The sequence below is a fragment of the Porites lutea genome, chromosome 2 (assembly GCF_958299795.1).
Source record: "Porites lutea chromosome 2, jaPorLute2.1, whole genome shotgun sequence".
Lineage (NCBI taxonomy): Eukaryota > Metazoa > Cnidaria > Anthozoa > Scleractinia > Poritidae > Porites > Porites lutea.
The window spans coordinates 13332410-13353189 of NC_133202.1; the positions used below are offsets into that span (position 1 = coordinate 13332410).

Consider the following 20780-nt stretch of genomic DNA (forward strand, 5'->3'; position numbering starts at 1 on the left):
AAACTAGAAATATGGCTGTTCACTTAAAGCTAACCACGACACTATAACTAACCTCAGAAAAATTATCTTCATCAATAAAATGATGACAAAACAAAAAACTTCAAAGCTCCGGTAAAATGCTATAATAAAAGTAACTAAGAAAGCAGCCTTGCTCTCGCCTTAGTTTTAAGGTGCTTTGTCAACTGATTCTTGAAATAACTAAAATCTGTGGAGTTGCTGATCATGATCATGACCTGTATTATCGCGATTTATTTATGACATTTAAATGCATGAACTGCCTTGTCCCGGAGTATCTATCTGATCAGTTTTTTAAGCGCTCATCTATATCACCCCACAGAACTTGAAACTTTCCGGCAGTTGTTAAATAATTCCTTCATTTAGATCTGCAACCGGCCAAAGAACTTTTCTTATAGAATAGTATCTCTCTGAAACGCTCTGCCGCAAAATATCAAGTTAAGTCAATCGTTAGCGCAATTTAAGACTATGATGAGAAATGGACTTCGAATGGACTATCTGAATTTATACTAAGATCTCAAAACACGGCTAGCAAAAGAACCCAGTAGTAAATAGTTTAATCATCAGATATTTAATTAATTTTAGACACGTACAACCTTTTTTGTTTTGTTTTGTTTTATTTTATGTCACTCTATTTTGTTAAATATTTCGCTGAAAAGCCCCCTGGTGAAGTGAAATAAATGTATGTATGTATACAAAGGGAGAGGTTAGCCCATAAATCCCGTATCAGATAATGCTTCAGTGGCATTTAAGCTGAACCTTTCACGTTCATTATTATAAAGATTTGTGACAAGAAGGCTGAGGAGAGCTTGATCATATCTATGACAACCGCCATGCTTTTCTCGTGGTGCCTGCCAAAAACCGTCTGGGCAATTAAGTCTTGATCCTGGAGGTGCGATACAGTCTTTAACAAGGGCACAGACCGCTGTCCACTTCATGACATGCTCTTGGACATCTTCCGTGTTAAACAAAAGAATTGTACCCCCTGGTAACATAGTTTCTGTTAGGCCTTCTTTGGGGAACACTGGGAAATATTCAATCATCCTGGGATTGGTGGCCATTGCAATTGAATGACCTCCAACAATTTTAAGAAAGAACAGAGCTCCAGAGTTAAAGCGAACCATTCTTTCCAAAATATGGTCGAAATGACCGTAAATTCTGATTGAACTGTCAATCCACATCACTCCATCGAATTCTGATAACAGTTCTCCTATTAGCAGTAATTTCCAAGCATAGTTCACCAAGTTTTTTATGTGAGGTGGATATTTCTCAAATTCAAACTTTCTATAGATAACATGAGTTTTGTTTTTCAATATATCCATTTGCAGCTCACTGAGTCCAATATCATAACAAACCAATTTAACTCCTGGTAAGTGCTTGGGAAAGTGATCCACAACTCTCATCAGCTCTCCAAAATGGTTGCTGGAAGCGGCAGAGACAGGAACAACGACGTCAAAAAACGATGCTTTGGGATTTAGCTTCACCGGTTTACGTTTGAAAACTTTCTCCTTCAGAAAATCCTGTACGATTCGGAACGTTTCATTGTCCATTTCAAATGTCTTCCCGGAGAAAGTAGGATCACTGACTGGCACGTAGTGGTCGATTGGTATCTCGCTTGACTTAAGTTCAGCTGCTCTGCTTGAATTTCTACTGATACTGATATTCTGCGTTTTACTGGAAGGGGTGAAAAAAGCTAAATGAAAAGCTTGTATGTGTCCCTCCAACAGATGGAACTCCAGCATATAAAGAACCATTACTCCCGCAAAAACTGCGAAACCCACAGTTAAGAATCGTTTCATGTTTCCGGTCCTGGCAGAAACGATTGTCTGGGCACTCTTTATTCTTCAAAGAAATCAGTGACCTGAAAAATATTTTAGCAAAATTTTAATTTTAAGCTTTTTTATGTAGAGATGATGTTTGAAAGTAGCAGGGCCGATTATTTATAGCTATTTATGACTTGGTCGATAGTACAGATAGTACTGACGCTCGAAGTCAACCCATCCAGGTTTGGTTTTTCAGAGAGGAAAAGATCATGTTGTTGTCGTTTCAACCTTAGCCCGAGCCTTTAATACGCCGATGGAATGCAGACGAAAGCGGGTTTAAAGCGATCGAAGAAGGACTAAATTCCCTCCAGCTACTAAAAATATAGCGGGAAGCGGCCAGAGAAGTCAGAGAAAGCGTTTCGTCGTGCGGAGAAGATCTGGAAAAGGTACTTGGTCGTGGATTACTGAATTGGGCAAATTAAAATGAGCGATTCGTTCGAGAAGCATTATATCGTATGATTTCCTGACGGTGGCAGATAAACTTCTATTCACAACACTCATAATGATATGCGAGGTTAAAATAATTCAATAATGGGTTCTTTCATGGCTAGTCTAGCGGTCTCACGTGCGATTACGTAATTACCGATAATAAATTCTGGTTTGGCGCGAAAATAGACCATTCTTGCTCAGTTTTTCAGCGGAGCCGCGAAGAGCTGGTCTCTTTTCTTTTGGAAGATACGACCCACGCGATTTTCCTGACGATTTCCTGATGGCTGAGGGTCAACCTCCGGAGCCGAACGTTCAGTTACTTGTCGATCCTGTAGAGCCAGTCGTGAATCCACCGGTCGTGAACCCGCTAGTGGTGAATCCGCCGGTTGTGAATCCACCGGATGGCAACCAGAATGTTAATGTCGCTCAGCCTCAGGAACTGGAGGTAGTTCTCTTTTAGTTGTTATGAATTCTTTCGTGGCACATTTCTCTTGTCTGTCGTATCTTTCAGGTTCTTCACACAGCATGGTGGAGAGAATAACGGAGAGCTTTTGGCCCGATCGCGGCCTGTTATCGAAATCTTTTCGGAAGATTGTCGGGTTATTCCGCGTGGCTAGTTAACGAACTAGCGTTCGGCGTCTGGCTTGTGGCTGGAGGAACGCCGTGGATTCGCTTATTTTGTATTTCTTTCGGCCTTTGTGGTCGTTGGATGGTTACAAAACCGTACGAGCGAGGTGGCCGATTTGTTCGGCGGTGGCTAGTTGACGGATTAGCGGTCGGCGCCTGGCTCTTGGCTAGAGGAACGCCGTGGACTCGCTTGTTTGTATTTTCTTCGGCCTTTGTGGTCGGTGGATGGTTACAAACCGTACAGGCGAGGTGGCCGATTTGTTCGGCGGTGGTTGGTTGACGGACCAGCGTTGGGCGTTTAGCTTTTAGCTAGAGGAACGCTGTGGACTCGCTTATTGTACAAGCGACGTGGCCGTTTTGTTCGGCGGTGACATCTAGCTTTTGGCTAGAGAGACGCCGTGAATTCGCTTATTTGTACTTCCTTCAGCCTTTTTGCGGTCGTGGGATGGTTACGAATGGTGACAGCAAGGTGTCATTTGTGTTTTGTCTTTTCCTTCGGCTGATGCGGCCTTTGGATGTTTGTTATGAGTTATGATAATGGGTCATCGTTAATTGTTGAACGTTGCTGGGCCGTCTTACTTGTATTTTCTCCTTTGGCTGTGCCTGCCGAAGGATGTTTATACATGGTAACGCGAGAAGTTACGTGATGTTTTTGTTTTTCACGAGGCCTGTAATGAGGTTTTTTATGCATAACACTGAGTGCTTCGCACATTGAGGTGGGCGGTGATTAAGAGTCTCTTTGTTCCTTTGCAGAGATTGCGTGAGGAGGTGAGACAGTTAAAGCAGTCAGTGGAGGCAGTAACCAACGCGTCGCCTGAGAAGCTCGTGGAACAGATCTTGGCTTATGCTTCCCGCCCGTTGACAGAGTTTAACAAGTATGAGGTGCTTGAGATGCTGGAGACTCTGCATAACAAGGCCGCTGACCGTGATCATGACAGGAAGAACTACTATCGGCTCGTTCATCAGTCGGCGAGGGAAAAGGTGGAGTTGTCAAAGGACCACTTCAAGGACCTTGTTATGCGCCTATTAGGAGACAAGGACCACGAGAGGGTCCTGGATATCGTTTCTAAAGTAGAAAAGAAGTCAAATCGCAAGAAGCCTCAAGCGAACGACAACAGGGGTTCTGGTGTGGCACGTCCGTCTCGTCTATTTTCTTTGCGATGTTATTTTTGTCATAGGCGAGGTCATATCAAAGCTGATTGTCCTGATTTGAAGTCCAAGCAGTGGAAAACGGATCCCAAATCAGACAAGTAGCTTGTGTTTAGATCTCGTTAGTTCGCACCGGTGTTATAGGTTGAAGGCTGCCTGGACAAGGCTGTGTGTTGTAATATTGCTTAATTCTTTGCGATAATAAACAAACTTTTGTGTGTATTGAATCAATCTAGTGCATATTTTACTCTGTCTATTTTGTCAGCATAGTTATAACGACTTTGAAAAAGGGGTATCCTTGAGACAAGGGCCCTCCAGCCTCGCTGGTCTTAGCTGTTATTTCTCTGCTGACTTTGACGGGGATGATTTTAATATGGTCTTAGATTTTTCGGCGATTCAGTGTTTAAAGGTGTCTTCACTACCCCTTTTTCCTAGGGAAACATGTGGTGTTGGGAAAAATCTGACTCCTTTGATCTTCGACTTCAGGAGTTACGAGGCAAAGAAATTGAGCTTCCAATGTCCTGGGTCGATTGTTTCGGTAATCCCGTCGAGGTCAGTGGAGAAGTGACAGCCTGTGACCGTGTTAGATTACAGAGGATACAGAGGGGAGAGTTAATTGGTGATATTTCGGAGTTATTGTTCCGTGACCCACATTGTTTTCGAGCTGGAGAATTGCATAACCATTTCGAGTATTGGCAGTACATTGCGCGAGATAGCTCGTCACCCCAACAGGCACAGATTCTTGGGTGGATAAGGGACAAGGTCTCGATTAAGCCGTTTTTCAAGCATTTTAAAGGAAGTTTTAAAGGAGAATTGTTCGATTCAGACGAGCCTCCGATGAAGGTGTTTAAGAACAATGTCTCTTGCAAGCCTTTTGTGTCATTTGTGGAGGAAACGTTAGTTGCGCGCTTGAGATCTGGAGCTATTTCGCTGTTGGGGAGAGTGGGTGTGGTTGACCCTCCATTTATTGTTCTTCCCCTTACAGTTGAGCCAACAAAGCAAAGGTTATGTCACGATGCGCGCTATCTTAATTTATGGATGCGTGATATGCCTTTCTCTTTAGACAGGCTGATAGATTTACCGCGTTACGTGGGCAAGGATACCTACCAAACGGTCCTAGACGATAAGTCTGGCTATGACCATATTTTTCTTTCTGAAGACAGCCGCACGTATTTTGGGATCCAATGGGGAGGGTGGTATTTCACGTATAATACCCTTCCTTTTGGGTGGAAGATCTCCCCGTTTGCATATCATACTACTGGCCTGTTGGCTAGTAATTTCCTTAGAGCTATAGGAATCCCTTGTTTGCTCTACATCGATGATCGACACAATGGCGAACTGCAGGTGGCACTCGATAAGGGGGAATACGCTACTATTAACACTGTTGATGATCGTCATCTTGCGGCGGCTAAGTCGGCTATATTTCTTGTTGCTTACCATCTTGTCAGCTTGGGCTATTTCCTTGGTTTGCAAAAGTCAATATTGTTCCCAAGTAAAGTGGTTCCCTACCTCGGTTTTTTAGCGGATTCTTCTAGGGAGGTGTTCTGCTTAAAGCCGGAAAAGAAGGAGAAATTCTTGCAACTTGTCCGTGAAATACTCCATGCCTCTAAGGTTACGGTGAAAACCTTGCAACGCCTGGTTGGGAAATGTGTCTCTTTTAGTCTAGCAGTACCTGCAGCCCAGTTGTTTACGAAGCAGATGAATGCAGCTATTGCCGGTGGCCAACGTACTCCCCACAGGCTAATACCCATCAGGGGGGATCTGCGTGAGGAGATCTCCCATTGGCTGTTTTTGGAGGGTTGGGATGATCCGGTAACATGGCGGGATGAGCGTCATATTCGTGTGTCCGTTGCAACTGATGCTTCCGCATCAGGCTGGGGTGCTATTTTGTTAGCCCCTCATCGTGAGGAAATATCAGATTATTGGACGGAAGAGCAGTGCAAATGGGGGATCGCCGCGAAGGAAGCTATTGCGGTCGACATGGCGTTAATGGCTTTTAAAGACAAACTGTTCAATGCTAGAGTTGATGCTTTTGTTGACAATAAGGCCGTTGTCGAGGCTTGGAACAACCAGGGTGGTAGAAGCTTGGAGCTTAATATGGCATTGAAACGGCTTTTCTTCACAACGTCGAAGCTTAGCTTATCTCTGCACATGTCTTACATTCCGACTGGTCAGAATCCTGCTGATGCTCCATCAAGGCGCCTGTCCCACTCAGATAGTAAATTGTCGGATGGCTTGTGGCAGATTGTTCAGAAGGAGTTTGGTGGTAGGGAAGGCCATACTTGCGACCTTATGGCCTTGGATTCGAATAGTATGACGGATGCGCACGGGTATTCTCTCCCTCATTTTACGCCGATTCCCTCTCCCGGATCGTCTGGTGTAAATCTCTTCACACAGGACCTTGCTTCCCTCGGAGCGCTTATGGCCAGACCGTATGTTTTTCCTCCCATGGCCTTAACGGGACCTGTCTTAAAATTTCTGCAGAGTTTTAAACAGTCGTGCACAGTAGTGGTGCTGGACGTGTTTCCTAAGAAGTACTGGTGGCCTCTCCTTATGAATAAAGCTGTAAAGAGTAGATGTCTGGCTGTTCGTGGCGATGGCAACGCTCTCTTGGTCCCGTCCAAAAAGGAGTGGCTGCCTCACAAGGGCATTCCTGGAGATCTCTGGGTTTTTGCAGTGTGTTTTTAGGTGTGTCTTGGCATACATTTTGACCTGTTGTGCTACTGGTTTGTGGTGTATGATAGGGTTCTTCTTTTCTGGTTTGTAGGAGCTTCCAGTCATGGCAAAGCTGTTTGTCCAGTCGGTTAAATGCCCAACCTGTGGACACGCTAATGATTTTGACTTCCGTTTTTGTCAACGTTGTGGCTACAAGCGAAAGGTTATGACAACGCTTGGCAAGGAACACTCTGATGTTATCGTTGACCTTGATGGAATTGAAGTGCGGTTGCAGCAGTTACTTCACTACGATCAGGCAACCAGTTATAAAAAGCAGAAGGATTCTCTTCAGAGGGAACTTGAGGCTTTTCTTGGTGCTCTGCCGGGTTTTGTTACTCTCGCGACAGTGACGCCTAGGGACTTGTGTCGCTTCCTGATCTTTAAAGACAAGCGTGGCAAAACACAGGTACACCTCAATACGTGTGAATTTTTGGGTCAGCATGGTAAACAGTCATGTGGCTGCCCCTTGAGATTGTCGTACAAGACTGTGGACTCTTACATAGGAAAGTTAAGATCGATTTTCCATTCCATTGGTCGGGACGGAGAGTGGGACAAGCGGCTAGGTCTTGGTAACCCAGCCTCTGATAAATTGGTTAAAGATTACCTTCGTCTTGTCACAGCGGAGCAGTTACAGGCCCGTGTTACTCCAAAACAAGCCACGCCATTCTTTGTGGACAAATTGACTCAGTTATCGAAGTATCTTGAAGGCGAGCTAGCGAGATCAAAGTCGAAACTTGACCGTTTCATTATCGCACGCGACCAAGCTTATTTTAAGTTGGCGTTCTTTAGTGGGGACCGCCCAGGAGATCTTGGTCAGGTAAAAGTTCCGGAGATCCTTCGTTTTCCAAATGATGATGGGTTCTTATTTAATCATATCTGGGGTAAGACTTTGCGGGATGGTGACAGTAATGTCTTTGGTGTTCGCAGAAATCCCCAGTCGGTCATCTGTCCTGTGAAGGGCGTTGAGCAATATGTCGAAGTGGCAAGGGAGTTAGGCGTTGATTTAACAAAGGGATATTTGTTTCGTCCGACAACTTCTAATAATGGTGTCCAAGATTCTCCATTTAGTTCTTCAGCAGCAGATGCGCGTCTTAAAGTGTATCTCAAGCAGATGAAAGCTGATGATGGTGAGACATTGCATGGCTTTCGCTCGGGTTGTGCGATAACGTTGGCCCTCACAGGAGCGGATCTGTCTGAGATTATGGAACACGTGGGTTGGGCTAGGAGGCATACCGCCTTATATTACCTTCAGCTGGCCAAGGTTCTGAAACATGATGGCCCGTCGGGACGACTTGCTACGCCTTCTGCTGAGAATGTGGTGGCTCCATGGCAGGATGTGAATCAGCTGAAACGTTTTGTGTGTGCTTTTCCAGCTGCTGAGCAGAGGAAACGCCCAGCAGAATGAGGATACTTTGTTTGGCTAGGGTGTTTTTGGAATGGATTATAACCTTTGTACTATCGTTTCTTTAATGAAGAGATGTTGTTATGGAAACTCATACCAGTTTAGTTTGATTATAATTGTAAACGTATAGCTGTGTCTTACTGTACTTGGGGTTTAAAGTTATGAGAGGGGTTGGAGGATTGAGGATTGGGAAGTTGTAAGAGGATTTGAGAGTCGGAGTGCAATTATCTAAGACTATTTAAGGAACAGTGAGGGCTGTTGGGCGCTGATCAATCTTTTTTCCCATACCTTATTAGAACTGAGCATGAATATGAATGTATGTGAATAGAATACTATTCACAACACTCATAATGATATGCGAGGTTAAAATAATTCAATAATGGGTTCTTTCATGGCTAGTCTAGCGGTCTCACGTGCGATTACGTAATTACCGATAATAAATTCTGGTTTGGCGCGAAAATAGACCATTCTTGCTCAGTTTTTCAGCGGAGCCGCGAAGAGGTGGACGGCCCACCCAGTCCCGCCCAAAAATCGCGTGAGTCGTATCTTGAACTCTTCCTAAGCCAAGCTGTCCCAGCTTGGCTTAGTCCGCTGATAAATCTTTTTTCCCATACCTTATTAGAACTGAGCATGAATATGAATGTATGTGAATAGAATACGAGTCAAAAACTCGGGCATTCACGTCGTTGTTGAGGGTTTTGAGGGTTGCTGACTGGATTCAGCTGTACGATGATGCTCTCCACCCCTCCTCAATTTTCTAAACATCAGCCGAAGCGGGGTAAGTCTATTCAGGGTTCCTTTGTATCATCTTTAAATGGATACCAACAGTTCAGTTCAGTCATAGTTTTTAAGTGTGGATCGTAGTGGATATTTTCAATTCTATCAAATCCCTTTTAAGAAAAGAGAAAATTTTCTTTGCCAAATTCAGTGGCTATCAACTGTCAGTAAAAGTGGGTAAAATTTCATGAACCACAAAATTGATTTACAAATTAAAGCTCTTATTTAATTTTACACTGATTAAATCTGTGAAGTTAATTGTTGTAAGGATATGAGGAGTGTAACCACATGAATCAGAGGTGTTTAGTAAACAAAGTAATTGCACTTTTGAGCTTTGGTCAAACTCAGGTGGTTGTGAGTTTCAAGTTTGATGTTTAGACTATCTTGTTTGTGTTTTTGCAGTGAATCGAATCTCAATTTGAAATGCCTGTTTTTGTTTTTTTTTTTAAGTTTAATGATGAGAATTTGTGCTTTAATTGAAGTCGAGTTTTTTTTCATGCCATGATGTAAAGGTATTTGAATTTATTCATAACTTGTGAACTTCCTTGAATGCATTTTAGTGTCGTTGAGAGAAGATGGTGATGACCAGCCTTTAATTTTACAAACCTAACTATTCCTAAGGGAAACATTGATGATAGTGCATGTCCAGCATTACTAAAGTAAAACAGTTTGGCCTCCCCGTGCAACAGAGCAGCTTAGCCTTTTTAGGCTGTGGCTCTGTGAGAATTTTATTCTCCAGGTGTCTCAGAGGGAACTAAAAACGCGCTTTTAGATGTTGTTTGAGCCCTCGTCCAGCACTAAGTAAAACAGTTTGGCCTTCCTGATGCAACAGAGAAGCTTAGCGACTGTGTGGGATTCGAACACGATATTGTGCACAAATTTGCAGACGCTCTATACAGAAGGTTTAGTGCGTCTGCGACGCAGGCAAGACTACTCCTGTCATACAGAAGTTCATGAAAACAAGCCTAGAGTCATGTGACTCTAAATTTGCTCCGTGATTGGGTAATTGCTTGTTGTGCTTCGAGGATCAAAACATTTCCAAAAATGGAAAAGCTCTGGACTGAGATACCGGTACTTTTTAATTACTTATTACTCAGTGAGGAAGAAAAGGAATGTAAAGAAATCAAAAAGGAGGATAAGTTCTTGAAATCTACAGTAAATACACTTGATTAACTCAGATCAAGAAACTGATAGTCGCATGTAATGAATTGGAACAGTACTCGAGGAGAGAGTGCCTAGAAATCAAAGGGATACCAGTCTTAGAAGGTGAAGATACGAATAAGCTGGTTATGAACGTTGGAGAGCTTGTTGGTGTTGAAATTGAACAAGATCATATTTCAGTTTCTCATCGGTTGCCTTCTAGCAGCAAGTACAAAAGCAAAAAATCCGAACCTGCCATAATTGTTAAATTTGTTCGACGTGATTTCAAGGAAAGGTTCTACAAGAGCCGAAAACATCTCAAGGAATGAACCACCCATAACCTTGGCTTCGCATCCAAGAAACGTATCTATATAAATGAAAGCTTAACAGAAAGTAATAAAGAACTGTTCAACGAGTTTGTGAAGGCCAAGAAAGATCTGAAGTTTCTGTACATCTGGACTTCGTATTTTTTACACAAATGGGGGGTCATTGTGCCAGGCGTTCCTTGTGGAGACTGTCTAAACTGGTACTAAGAATCGTTGAGTGATCGAAACCACGCATGTTTTGCGAAGAAAGCTTAGGAAAGATTAAATTTAGAGCTTTTCCGAAACGTGTCGGTCCACGAATTCTATGGCTTGAAAGCGTTGATTACTTTGGAACAAGTAAACACTATACTGAGTGGTCGGAAAAAAAAATAAGAATCTTAATTAGCAAAACTGCGATGATCGGGTGTTGTAAACTTTCACTGTATGCAAATGGCTTTTGTGATGAGCATGCGGTTTATTTTCGGCGATGATTGAAATGACGTGCCATGTAATTCACTTTTTTGATCTCTGGCAATGATGTTATTTCTCAGGAAACGAGACCCTTGAATTTTGGTTTATTTATACAGGCGTATGGCCTGCGAGAATATAGTTTAAAACCACTTAAACATAGCATTGTTGAACGTATTTTAGTATTTAAACGGTAGATATAGACATATTGTTATCCCCTAAAAATTTTTCATCTGTTCGGATTTCCTAGCTGAAAGTCTAGTGATCCGAAAATTATAGGGATCAAAGAAAACCTTTTCGAAAATTTCATCCAGAAAAAAGGCTCCAGAAAATTCTTGGTGACCTTTTTAGGGTAAAAATCCGTTAAGAATGGGCAATTAACCATTTTTAAGATGTTCGAAAATCCTAGGAGAGGCAGGCAAGCAAGAAATTTTACAACAAGTGTTCCGAAAATTCTAGATCTCAAATCATCTTCTGAACAGATATTGTCCGAAAATTGACGTTGGGTACCCTTTGCGACCGCAGACGTATTTGCGGTCGTCGCTAACAAAAACGTCGTCATACTAAATCAATTCAGAAACAAATGAAAAGTATCGACGTCGATAAAGTAGGAAGTAAATACCTTTAGCGAGTAAATGCAGTTTCGTGTAGAATTAATCGCCTCCTCATTTCTCTATCTAATCTCCAAGCAAGCGAGGGTGAATGCCGCTGTAAGCGCGTTTTTGTCTTTCATCAAATCATTGCTTGACGTTAAAGGGACTGTGACACGCTTCTGCGAACGTTTTTTCAAGATTGGCTTTTGGTGAGAAAGCCATAATATCAGCATCCAAGAGCTATTTGGTCCATTTTGGAAGTTTTAAACGCCATATTTTGTATTTTTGTGCAAGCATTGTCGAGAAAATTCGAAGTCATTGGGAGAGGTGCACGAAGCCATGTTCGTTGCAGTTTTCCTACAAACGGATCAAGTCTGTCGTGTAATGTGGTCATCTGGCTTTCATTTCTGTCTATTAAGTTCTCCAGTCAACGATCTATCTTTTCCGGATAGTTCTTAAACGTTAAATATGTAAAGAAAGTTGAAAAGGGTTTCCTTGATACAGCCGTGGACTACTAATAGGACGCAGCGGCGAGTGAAGCTGATCTACGACATGACTTCCGATTGTCTGCAACAATCTCTCGAGTGACTGGAATCAGAAGGACAAAACCCAGCAATCTTTTGTTGTACAGGAAGTCGTGTGAGGTCCGAGGAAAGAATCCATCGAACATGAAACGTTTTAACAGGCTTTCGATTTATGACTCCGATCCGTAGTTGTATTTTACCAGAAAGTACTGACAACAGGTCGAGCGATCTTTAGGGATGTGGTTCACACGGAATGTTCCTTGTATCTTTGCTGTATGAGCATAAATGTTTAAGAATTGATCTTTTAAAAATAAATTGTTGCCTCAATGTTCCGTTTAGTATCTGGTTTCTTTATTTGTTGAATCGATAATGTTTGTTTTGCGGAACACCCGACACAACGACTCTGAAGAAGTAGCGTTGAGTCTCGCTTGCTTGGAACCCATGGGGCTTGGAGATAAGTTTTGTTGTCAAAGGAGCTGGTGCTGTTATGCTACATTTTCGTCTTGAATACAAAACGAGTGTTATATGTCATAATGTAAATTTCACAACGTAAAAATTGCAAGGAAAGACAGGCCGCACATCTTAGCTTCACACTGGTGTGAAACCTTTGAAACCTTTTACATATTGATATTGCTCTAGTGAGGAGAACTCTTTCGGGATTTTACACTCCAAAAATTGAACGACGATTTTTATCAGTATAAATATATATATATAGCTTCTATGTTGCGGACCAAGATACGGCTCGGTACAGTTTTTGTTCAGTACAGGAAAAATGTGTAAGTTTAGCACAACCTTATACAATAGACAGTCAGTTCAGTTCGCGCGTATTCCTGTTGAATTTGTTGTCCGTTTTATAAGATATCAAAATCGCATGAAAGTAATTACATTTCTAAAGCTGCTTAGTATCTGCTTTTGATATCTCCATACAGCTGATGTTCATGCGATCTCAGAGCAAAATTTTTAGTGCTGTTCACAGCATGCATTTTATCACAGTATCACTGGGGTAAAGCGTCTCCTTTTCCACGAAAATTTCACTTTCTCGTCAAAACAATCTCTGACTCAGTCAGACTGGGAGTAGTTTACCGTACGGTACTTAAATTTACCCATTGCTCAGTGCAGTGAACGGGGTTATGTTCTGTGAAAGTTATCTACAGTCTCCGGCCCACAATGACATCATCACGATCCACGATTTATTTAAAATTTATTTTATTTCAAGTTTTTTTAACCGATCCTCGATGCTAGTTTTCCAGTAAACCTCGAAGTTTTGCTCATTAACTGATGATTGTTCTTTTCTTTGGCCACTGAAGTAATCACTTGTTCTAAAGTAATCAGCGTTTTCAAGAGATAGAATTCGTGGACTGACCCATTCCGCAAAAGCTCGATATGGGATTTCTATTCTATGGACATGGGTCTATATAAAGTGCTGCAAGAAGAGTGGGTGATGGTCAAGTACAAAGCTACCCGTCCAAGCACATCCGTGACACATAAGTAACGTCAGACAGGTAGCTGAAGTTGCTTCCAGTAGTAGTCGAAGGTACTTAAGTCATTGATATCCCAAGTATTTATAAAGCCGTAACGCGACGTCACATCACATCTTAACGACTGCGAAAATCTATCAATTAATAGAATACATACAACGAAGTGAATCTATTTAACCGTAGAGTTTCAGTAATTGCGACAATATTCTGAAAAACGTAACCTCTCAATACACTACCAAAACAGGATTTCCCCGTTATGATATTTCCTCATCGAGGTATTTACTTTTTAATACGCGTGCATAATTACACGAAAATCAAGGGTCTCGAATCGGGGAAAATTGTATCATTGCCAAACAGCTAAAAACGTGATCAACTTACATGCGTCGTGTCAGTCATTGCCGAAAATAAGCCGTATGCTCATCACGAGATTCATTTGAATACGATAAAAGTCGTCACGATTCTTATCCGCAGTTTCCACGGTTTCCGCTAGGAACGCCTGGGAGCATGGCCCCCTAATTGGTGCCCGCCGAAAAAGAAAAAGAAAACAAAGAAACGCCTGCATTTTTAGAGTCTCGCTCTGCGAAAGCAAGCTCGACTAATAAGCTTAAATACACACACTGAACACTTCAAAAACACAACAGTTTGCTTTAATTGAAAAGAAACTATTTGGCCCTTAACGAAGTAGAAAAAAACAAGACAACAAGAAAGAAAAGCTAACAGAATCATTACACTTGACGGTAGAAATGACAGGAAGGTCCAATTATAACTTAAATCTCAGAAAACGTCACACAAACAAAGTCACTGCCGAAACCACAAAGCGGCTCTAACAGAAAAACCTACCGACACTCCGCAAAGATTCTTCATCCGTAGTTCAATTTAGCAATTCATAGTTTCCAAGACAAAGGTAATTTTGCTGTTTATATTACGAAATTAAATTTTACAACTCCATTCAAGTATGCCAGGCATGCGATCCGCTGATTATCAAACGACAATCCCGCTAAAATTTCTTCTCGTACAGTGGGTGTCTTCTTCATTTTTTTGTTAAGTTAATTAGAACCAGTCTATGACGATAAAAGCAGAGAGAATCCGATCAAAGCATTTCCCTGCGATAAGGTGAATATAATTCTTGAGATTTAGTTACATTAACAAGGAATTTTTCTCTGTTTCACAATACCTTACAAGAAAAAAAGAAACGGTTGGTACTGTTGAAAAACGTGCTTCGAGCAATTAAAAGAAGGACTTACTATTTAAATTTTTATATTTGCTGGAGCGTATTCAGCTTATACTCTACGACCCTTGGCAGCTGAAGACAACGTCTATTTCAATTCAAAAGTTTCTTCAGCAGTGTATGAAAAGCTAACCGTTAGTCATTTTTGACAACTGAGTAAAAAGAAACAATATAGAAAATATGTTTTCTCCATTGAGCATAACGAACACATCACGGCAAGTCCTAAAAGGCTAAATTTCAACTTCATCTGAAGTTTTAGCTTCGACCCATCTAGAATCCACCGTAGTTCCATGAAACCACAGACCTGGCTTCAATTTCGCGCAAAACATGGCCGCTGTAAGCGTATTTATTTACTTTATTATATGATCGTGGCGACCACTTCTCACTGACGGTACACTGTCCTTCAGTTTGATTCGCTTTTTTTTCGAGCCTTAAAATTTTAATAGAACGTCGCCAATGTAGGTGAGCTCAACTGTAAAGCATCAAAAAACAAAGGAAAAGATTCCAATTCAATTTTTAGCCCCAGTTTTCATTGAGACTTTTTGGCTTGGAAAACTCGATAGTTTCGTGCGATCAGACAGTCGAGATCGGCTGAGTTGCTTGGCAACTTATTATAGCAACTCAAGGGCGAAGCGCTAGGTAATTAATGGAGACATCCGGTATTGATTTGGTGCACTTGAAAACAACGAGAATTTTAAAGTTTCTCCCGTGTTGGCAAAATTAAATCTCCGTTGGGTGTTCAATTATTTCTTTTAAATATCTACATTCTTAACTTAACCTAACTTAAACCCGACTAAAAAAATTGCGTTCGTAACAAAAGTTTCATAGACCTTGAAAGTTCTCACGGCAGAAATTAAGAACTTAATTAAGAACCTACTTAGCCTAAATTACTAATAACTATTTCAAAATACAAGAACGGTTTTTGACTTCAAAAAATGTAGGTTCTTAATGTAGTGAAAGAATGCCTGAAAAAATAGCTGAATCTGCTAACCTCACCTTCAACGCGCGCAGTTGCAAGATAGTTTAGCCAAGCTCCCGAAACAACACAAACCAGGAAGAGCGTTAACACAGCTAAACGACCTGACATACTGAAGCCTTGATAAGGAATGAACCACTCCCGAATGCGATCGGACAGTTATAATGGAAATTAAAAGCAGAAAATGTCATCCGGGCTTAGTCATCAGTTAATTTGAACATCCCTTGATTTCTTTATTAGATAGTTAATTATACATTAGCATACTTTGTGTCTTTAAAATTGTCTAAGTCAGCTGCAACTGTGCATGTAGGATTCCTTTAGAAGAAAAAGAATAAATCTACAGATAAATGTATAAGCTTGTTGTGTTTTATTCATTTTATCCTTGTGTTTGTTTGTTTGTTTGTTTTTTTTTATTTTGGTTGTTTTTTTCAATTTATTTAGTATTTCACCCTCTACAGTAAATTACAGGTTCTGAGGTTCCAGTACTAATGAGATGATGACTGGGTTCTTTCTCGTTTAGCATCTAGTATAACTGCCATTCGTTTTTCAGTGCACTGCAGTACATCACGGATTTTTGTATTTTGTAGTATAAAGATCGTGATAACGTGATGTTGCAATATTAAAAAGAGCATTTGTAATGAATTCCGCTAGCGCTTTCAATGACAGATAAGATAATTAATATAATTATATACAATTCAGTTAACTATATCTGAGTTCACACATAAAAAAGAATGCTATGCTTATAGACTAATGAAAAAGGAATTAAATTATCTTTCCCTTCCATTTTTTTTTTAATTTTCCTAACGATAGGGACGGCCGGGTGGTAAAAAACAAAGCATTTTATGGGTATGGCTTTCGTTCTCGAACTTCCCAGTCACTCACTGTTTATTTTTTTTTCCTCTGTAATATTTAATGAAGATAGTATGTTGATTAAAATTTAAGGTAAGGGTTGCTGTTCCTAAAAAGCGTTTTTAGAAAAAATACGAATAACCAATCGCTTGTTTAGGAAATTTTGCACTTAGTTACTCAAATTTTAATCTATCTTCAGGGTGGAAGTTCTCCCGATGAAAATTTAGCTAATAAACTCAAACCTAGACACTGCGTATATACCAGTCATTTGTGTGGAACATCCCCCATATGCACCAACTGTTAAAAATATAATGATTAAAAATGTTTATAATAAACCTATTTTTTAAAAAAAGACAGTAGAGCTTGGCACATATATGGGGTCTATTAAAGCATGAAATCAATCTTCAATGAAGACTGCCGGATAGCTTTTCTCAAAGCTACCCACCTTAGAAATCGGCGCGGCGCAGCCTCGCTCCGTTACAAAAAGCTAGCGTTCAGTTATGTGTGAACACAAGCCCTATCCAGTATGGATTTCGATTCGTGCCGGTTCAAAAGCTATACGGTACAGTGTAAACTTAACCTAGGACTATGTTCTCACATTTTAGTAAAATCCAACTTGTGGTCTGTTAACAATGCTGCGGTTGGTTGAGCTACTACTAGGCTATATGTTATAGCCCACTATTAGCGAAAAGCGCGGGCTTTTTAGCGGCAAAAAAGGATTAAAGTCTAGCTTTAACTAGCTATTTTTTTTTTACTCTCAATATTTTTGACCAACTAGTTTTATTTTACTAAAACAATTATTCCTCTCGCCCTCATGGCCTTCGGCCTCATGGGCTATTGACTCAGAGCCCATTCCGGCTCGAGGAATAATTGTTAAATAGTTGGTGCTTTATCCCACTCAAAAATCTCTCGAGAAAATTTTACTACCGACCCTTTACCTCCCACCAAGAAAGGAAATAGACACAACCAAAAATGATTTGTATCAACGAGCACGTGTAAAAAAAACTCATTTTGCGCATGTCTTCTTCATTTTCAAGTTCTTGCTCGGTGAAAGAACCGAAATATGACGACAAAAGTTTAGCTAATCCGGTTGAAGATCTTCCTGAACTCGACTAAAACTCGTCTGAACATTTTAAGTAATTCCAATTAAAAATTTCGTGTTTCTCAAAGGAAAATGTCGCTTGCATTATATACCCATTTTCAAAAACATTGTAACATTCAGCATTTAATTAATACAATGCTTAGCTTAAGCCGGAAAAGACGGCCGATTCGCCAGAGCTTATTTCGGTTGAATTAGCTTCTTTTAACATTTTGGCCGTTGCTCTCGCAGTCTGAAAACAGGTGATTAATTATTTATCCAAGGATGGTCCTCCAGCGTTCCGTTTAAGTCTCGTGAAGGAGTAGCAATATTTGAAGGGGACACTACTGAAGAGTGGCAGGGAGGAAGTAGTCAGTCCCACGCAGCTCTTTTTTGTTGTCTTCGTGTTGCATTAAAATCGAAACAAAAACGGCTGGGTATGAGACTACCGAGGAAGCTTATGTCTGTGAGTTTGTAACGACAACATTCTCGACTTGAATGAATGGCAATTTACATGAACCAACGTAACCTGTTAATGTACGCAAACATATAAGACGTCTGCCAACCGCATTGTTTGATAATATGCAGGTCATTTTTTTTGTGTTTGATGCGCAAACAGCCATGGTTATACAATACGTCAAATCAATCAATCAATAAACCTTTATTAACGGTATCACTTCATTAAAAATGCTCTTCCAGTGAGCCGTTTACATACAAAAAATTTTCAGAGAAACTACTATGCTACGCCAAAAGTGACAAAATATCAAAGATGCAACTTTATAATTCAAATCCACCAATTCACTGTCAAGATCGATAAAATTAACATCAGTTTGCTTTTTGAGTGTGTCAAGATTGTAGAATTTAATTTTAATTCCCACGTGTTTCATGTCATGTATCAAGGGACACGTTTTCTAAATCAAGATGCATGTTTTTTAAATCAAGAAGGGAGACGACAACTTTTGATCAGTTTTGTTTCCGAGAGGGACTGAAACCGAAAAATGAGCCAGAATACTTCAGTTTAGATCTCTAGAAATGCAGGAAGGAATCGAAGAACTTGTCAGAAGAATCATTCGATCAGCACAAGATCTCGGGCTAATGTTGCCTCAAACGTGTCAACATCTGACGAAGAACTGAGGCGGCGATTTAAGAACGAGATAGGCCCGATCAGAAAGAGAGCGGAACAGGCTCTCGTAGGAGCGCTTGTGAAATATCACCACAGGCACGCAGAACGATTAAGAAACAAGCTTCGTAAACTCGAACAGTATAAATCTCGCAGGAACAGGAATACTGTTACTAAGCAGACGTCTCACCAGAAAACGCAATCACCGGCTAGAAAGAAAACTGTCAACAAAGATGACAATGTAAACGAGCTAGCCGAAGAATTGAAGACCAAGATTGGCGAAGTCGATGTATTATTAGAACAAATGAGATCACAACTGTGTGCGAATAAACAAAGTGAATCTTACTCTTGTCTCTTATCAGACTCCTTAGAAGTAAGGGGAAAAGGGAAAGCTAAGCGCAGAGATAACAAAGCGGCCAAAACCGCGAAAGAAAAGAGCGGAGAAAAAGCGCTTTTGTAACGCCATTGAGTCACGCAGACAGTACATCAAAAACCTGTCAAATGAACAACTGACAGATGAGCAAATTACTCTACTATCGCGTGGTCTAAAGTCTTATCAGGCGTCAGCTTCTCGCGGATTTCAATCAATTTGCGAGACGAATGCGACTACAATATTATTTCACGGGGAAGAAAACCAACCTCATCCTTTCCACGTGAAGTCGGACTGGGAACCACCAGTCCAGCCATCAGTAGCTCTGGAGACCTTCCTAGAGGAGATAAAATTAGAGCTCGTAAGTGTTAAATTTGACAAGCCAAAAGATAATATATCTACAGAAAAGCGCCAAGCTCTCAAAGAGTTATCGAGCAACAAAAGCATTATTCTTAAGAAATCTGATAAAGGTAACACCAACGTATTGATGAGCAGACAGGACAAACTAAACGAAGGTCAGGCTCTGCTTAATGATTCAAATAACTACCGACCTCTAGACAAACCAATGGTTGAAACTACAACCAAAAAAGCTCAAAAACTTATTAAGAGCCAGTTTCTGTAAATATCGAGAATCCGGCGACAGTTTCAAAATTTTCACTTTCTTCATATTTTGCCCAAATAAAGCCTTTAGTGAGTTATTTATCGAAAATACAATTAAACTAGAAGTTCTCATTGAGAAGGGAAGTGCTGCCGTGAGTTGCGATGCGAATAGGACAAAGACAGTATGTAGAACAGTTAAACATATGATTTTTTTTCTTAAAGTCAATAACATAGAATTATGATGTACTCAGAGTAAAATACAAAAAATGAACCGATCACAATGACAAATATGTTTACATTCAGATACTGACTCGCCAGAGTTTCAACATGATTTTGTAATTCATTTTAACAACAGCAGTGCTGATAGACTGTTTCTTCATCGAACAATCATCGTGTACATGACGAGAAGAGTTGCGAACAAATAACGTGAAGACTAAAGGCCAAAACTTGTTTATTCACAGGTCAGGTAGACGTACAGTACACGCCGATCACAACTTACAATCCTGATTTCCGAGATAACAATCTGTGTGACAAAAAATACTCGCTACAACTAATCTTGAAACCTAGCATTAAAAAAAAACCGGAAAAATGTCCCGTACAATAGTTCTTGAACTGTTCTTACCGTTTAGGCTGTTTAAAAAGACAGCAAACATCCGATGTACTACAACTTCTGCACAAATCTTAAACTCACATGAGAACAAAACAAAATGGCTGCTCTGAAGAGAAAAACAGGCGCGGCAGCTAAGCACTTGCTGATTGGTCACCTTGCTGATTGAACCATGGAAACATTGAACCATCGAACCATCGAACCAAAAAATCTCAAATCGCTCAAGAATATGGGTGCTGCCGGCTGATGCCCGGCAGCAAAGATCCCAAAACGCTCGAGTTTTTTCAAAATCGAGGAAAGTTTGAAAATCGCCATTTTGGCCTCCCGCCGCCTTTGAAAATTGACAAAAATGATGCATTTTCGTTTCGCTCGTGCTGGTAAACGTGATAACATCTAGCAATGTACTTTTGACATTTCATAGCACTTCACTTACTCTTTGGCATGGGTCGCACTTGGGAAAAGTTTTTATCTTTGCCGGCTAAAAAACCACAAAAATTCGAAACCGCA

At 40.7% G+C, this 20780-nt stretch overlaps 1 protein-coding gene across 1 annotated transcript; it reads right to left on the reverse strand.

The window, feature by feature from the left end:
* Positions 1-334: 334 nt before the first annotated feature.
* On the reverse strand, positions 335-20363 carry LOC140926655 (uncharacterized). The gene is made up of 3 exons (XM_073376374.1): positions 20289-20363; positions 19336-19403; positions 335-1876 (listed from the first exon to the last, which is right to left on the reverse strand). Exon 3 carries the CDS (start codon positions 1812-1814, stop codon positions 723-725), a length of 1092 nt encoding a protein of 363 aa, XP_073232475.1. The 5' UTR covers positions 1815-1876; positions 19336-19403; positions 20289-20363; the 3' UTR covers positions 335-722.
* Between the last annotated feature and the right edge of the window lie 417 nt (positions 20364-20780).

Bases quoted from the DNA above. Each gene is read 5' to 3' on its own strand.
- LOC140926655 (XM_073376374.1), bottom strand. From the start codon at position 1,814: ATGAAACGATTCTTAACTGTGGGTTTCGCAGTTTTTGCGGGAGTAATG.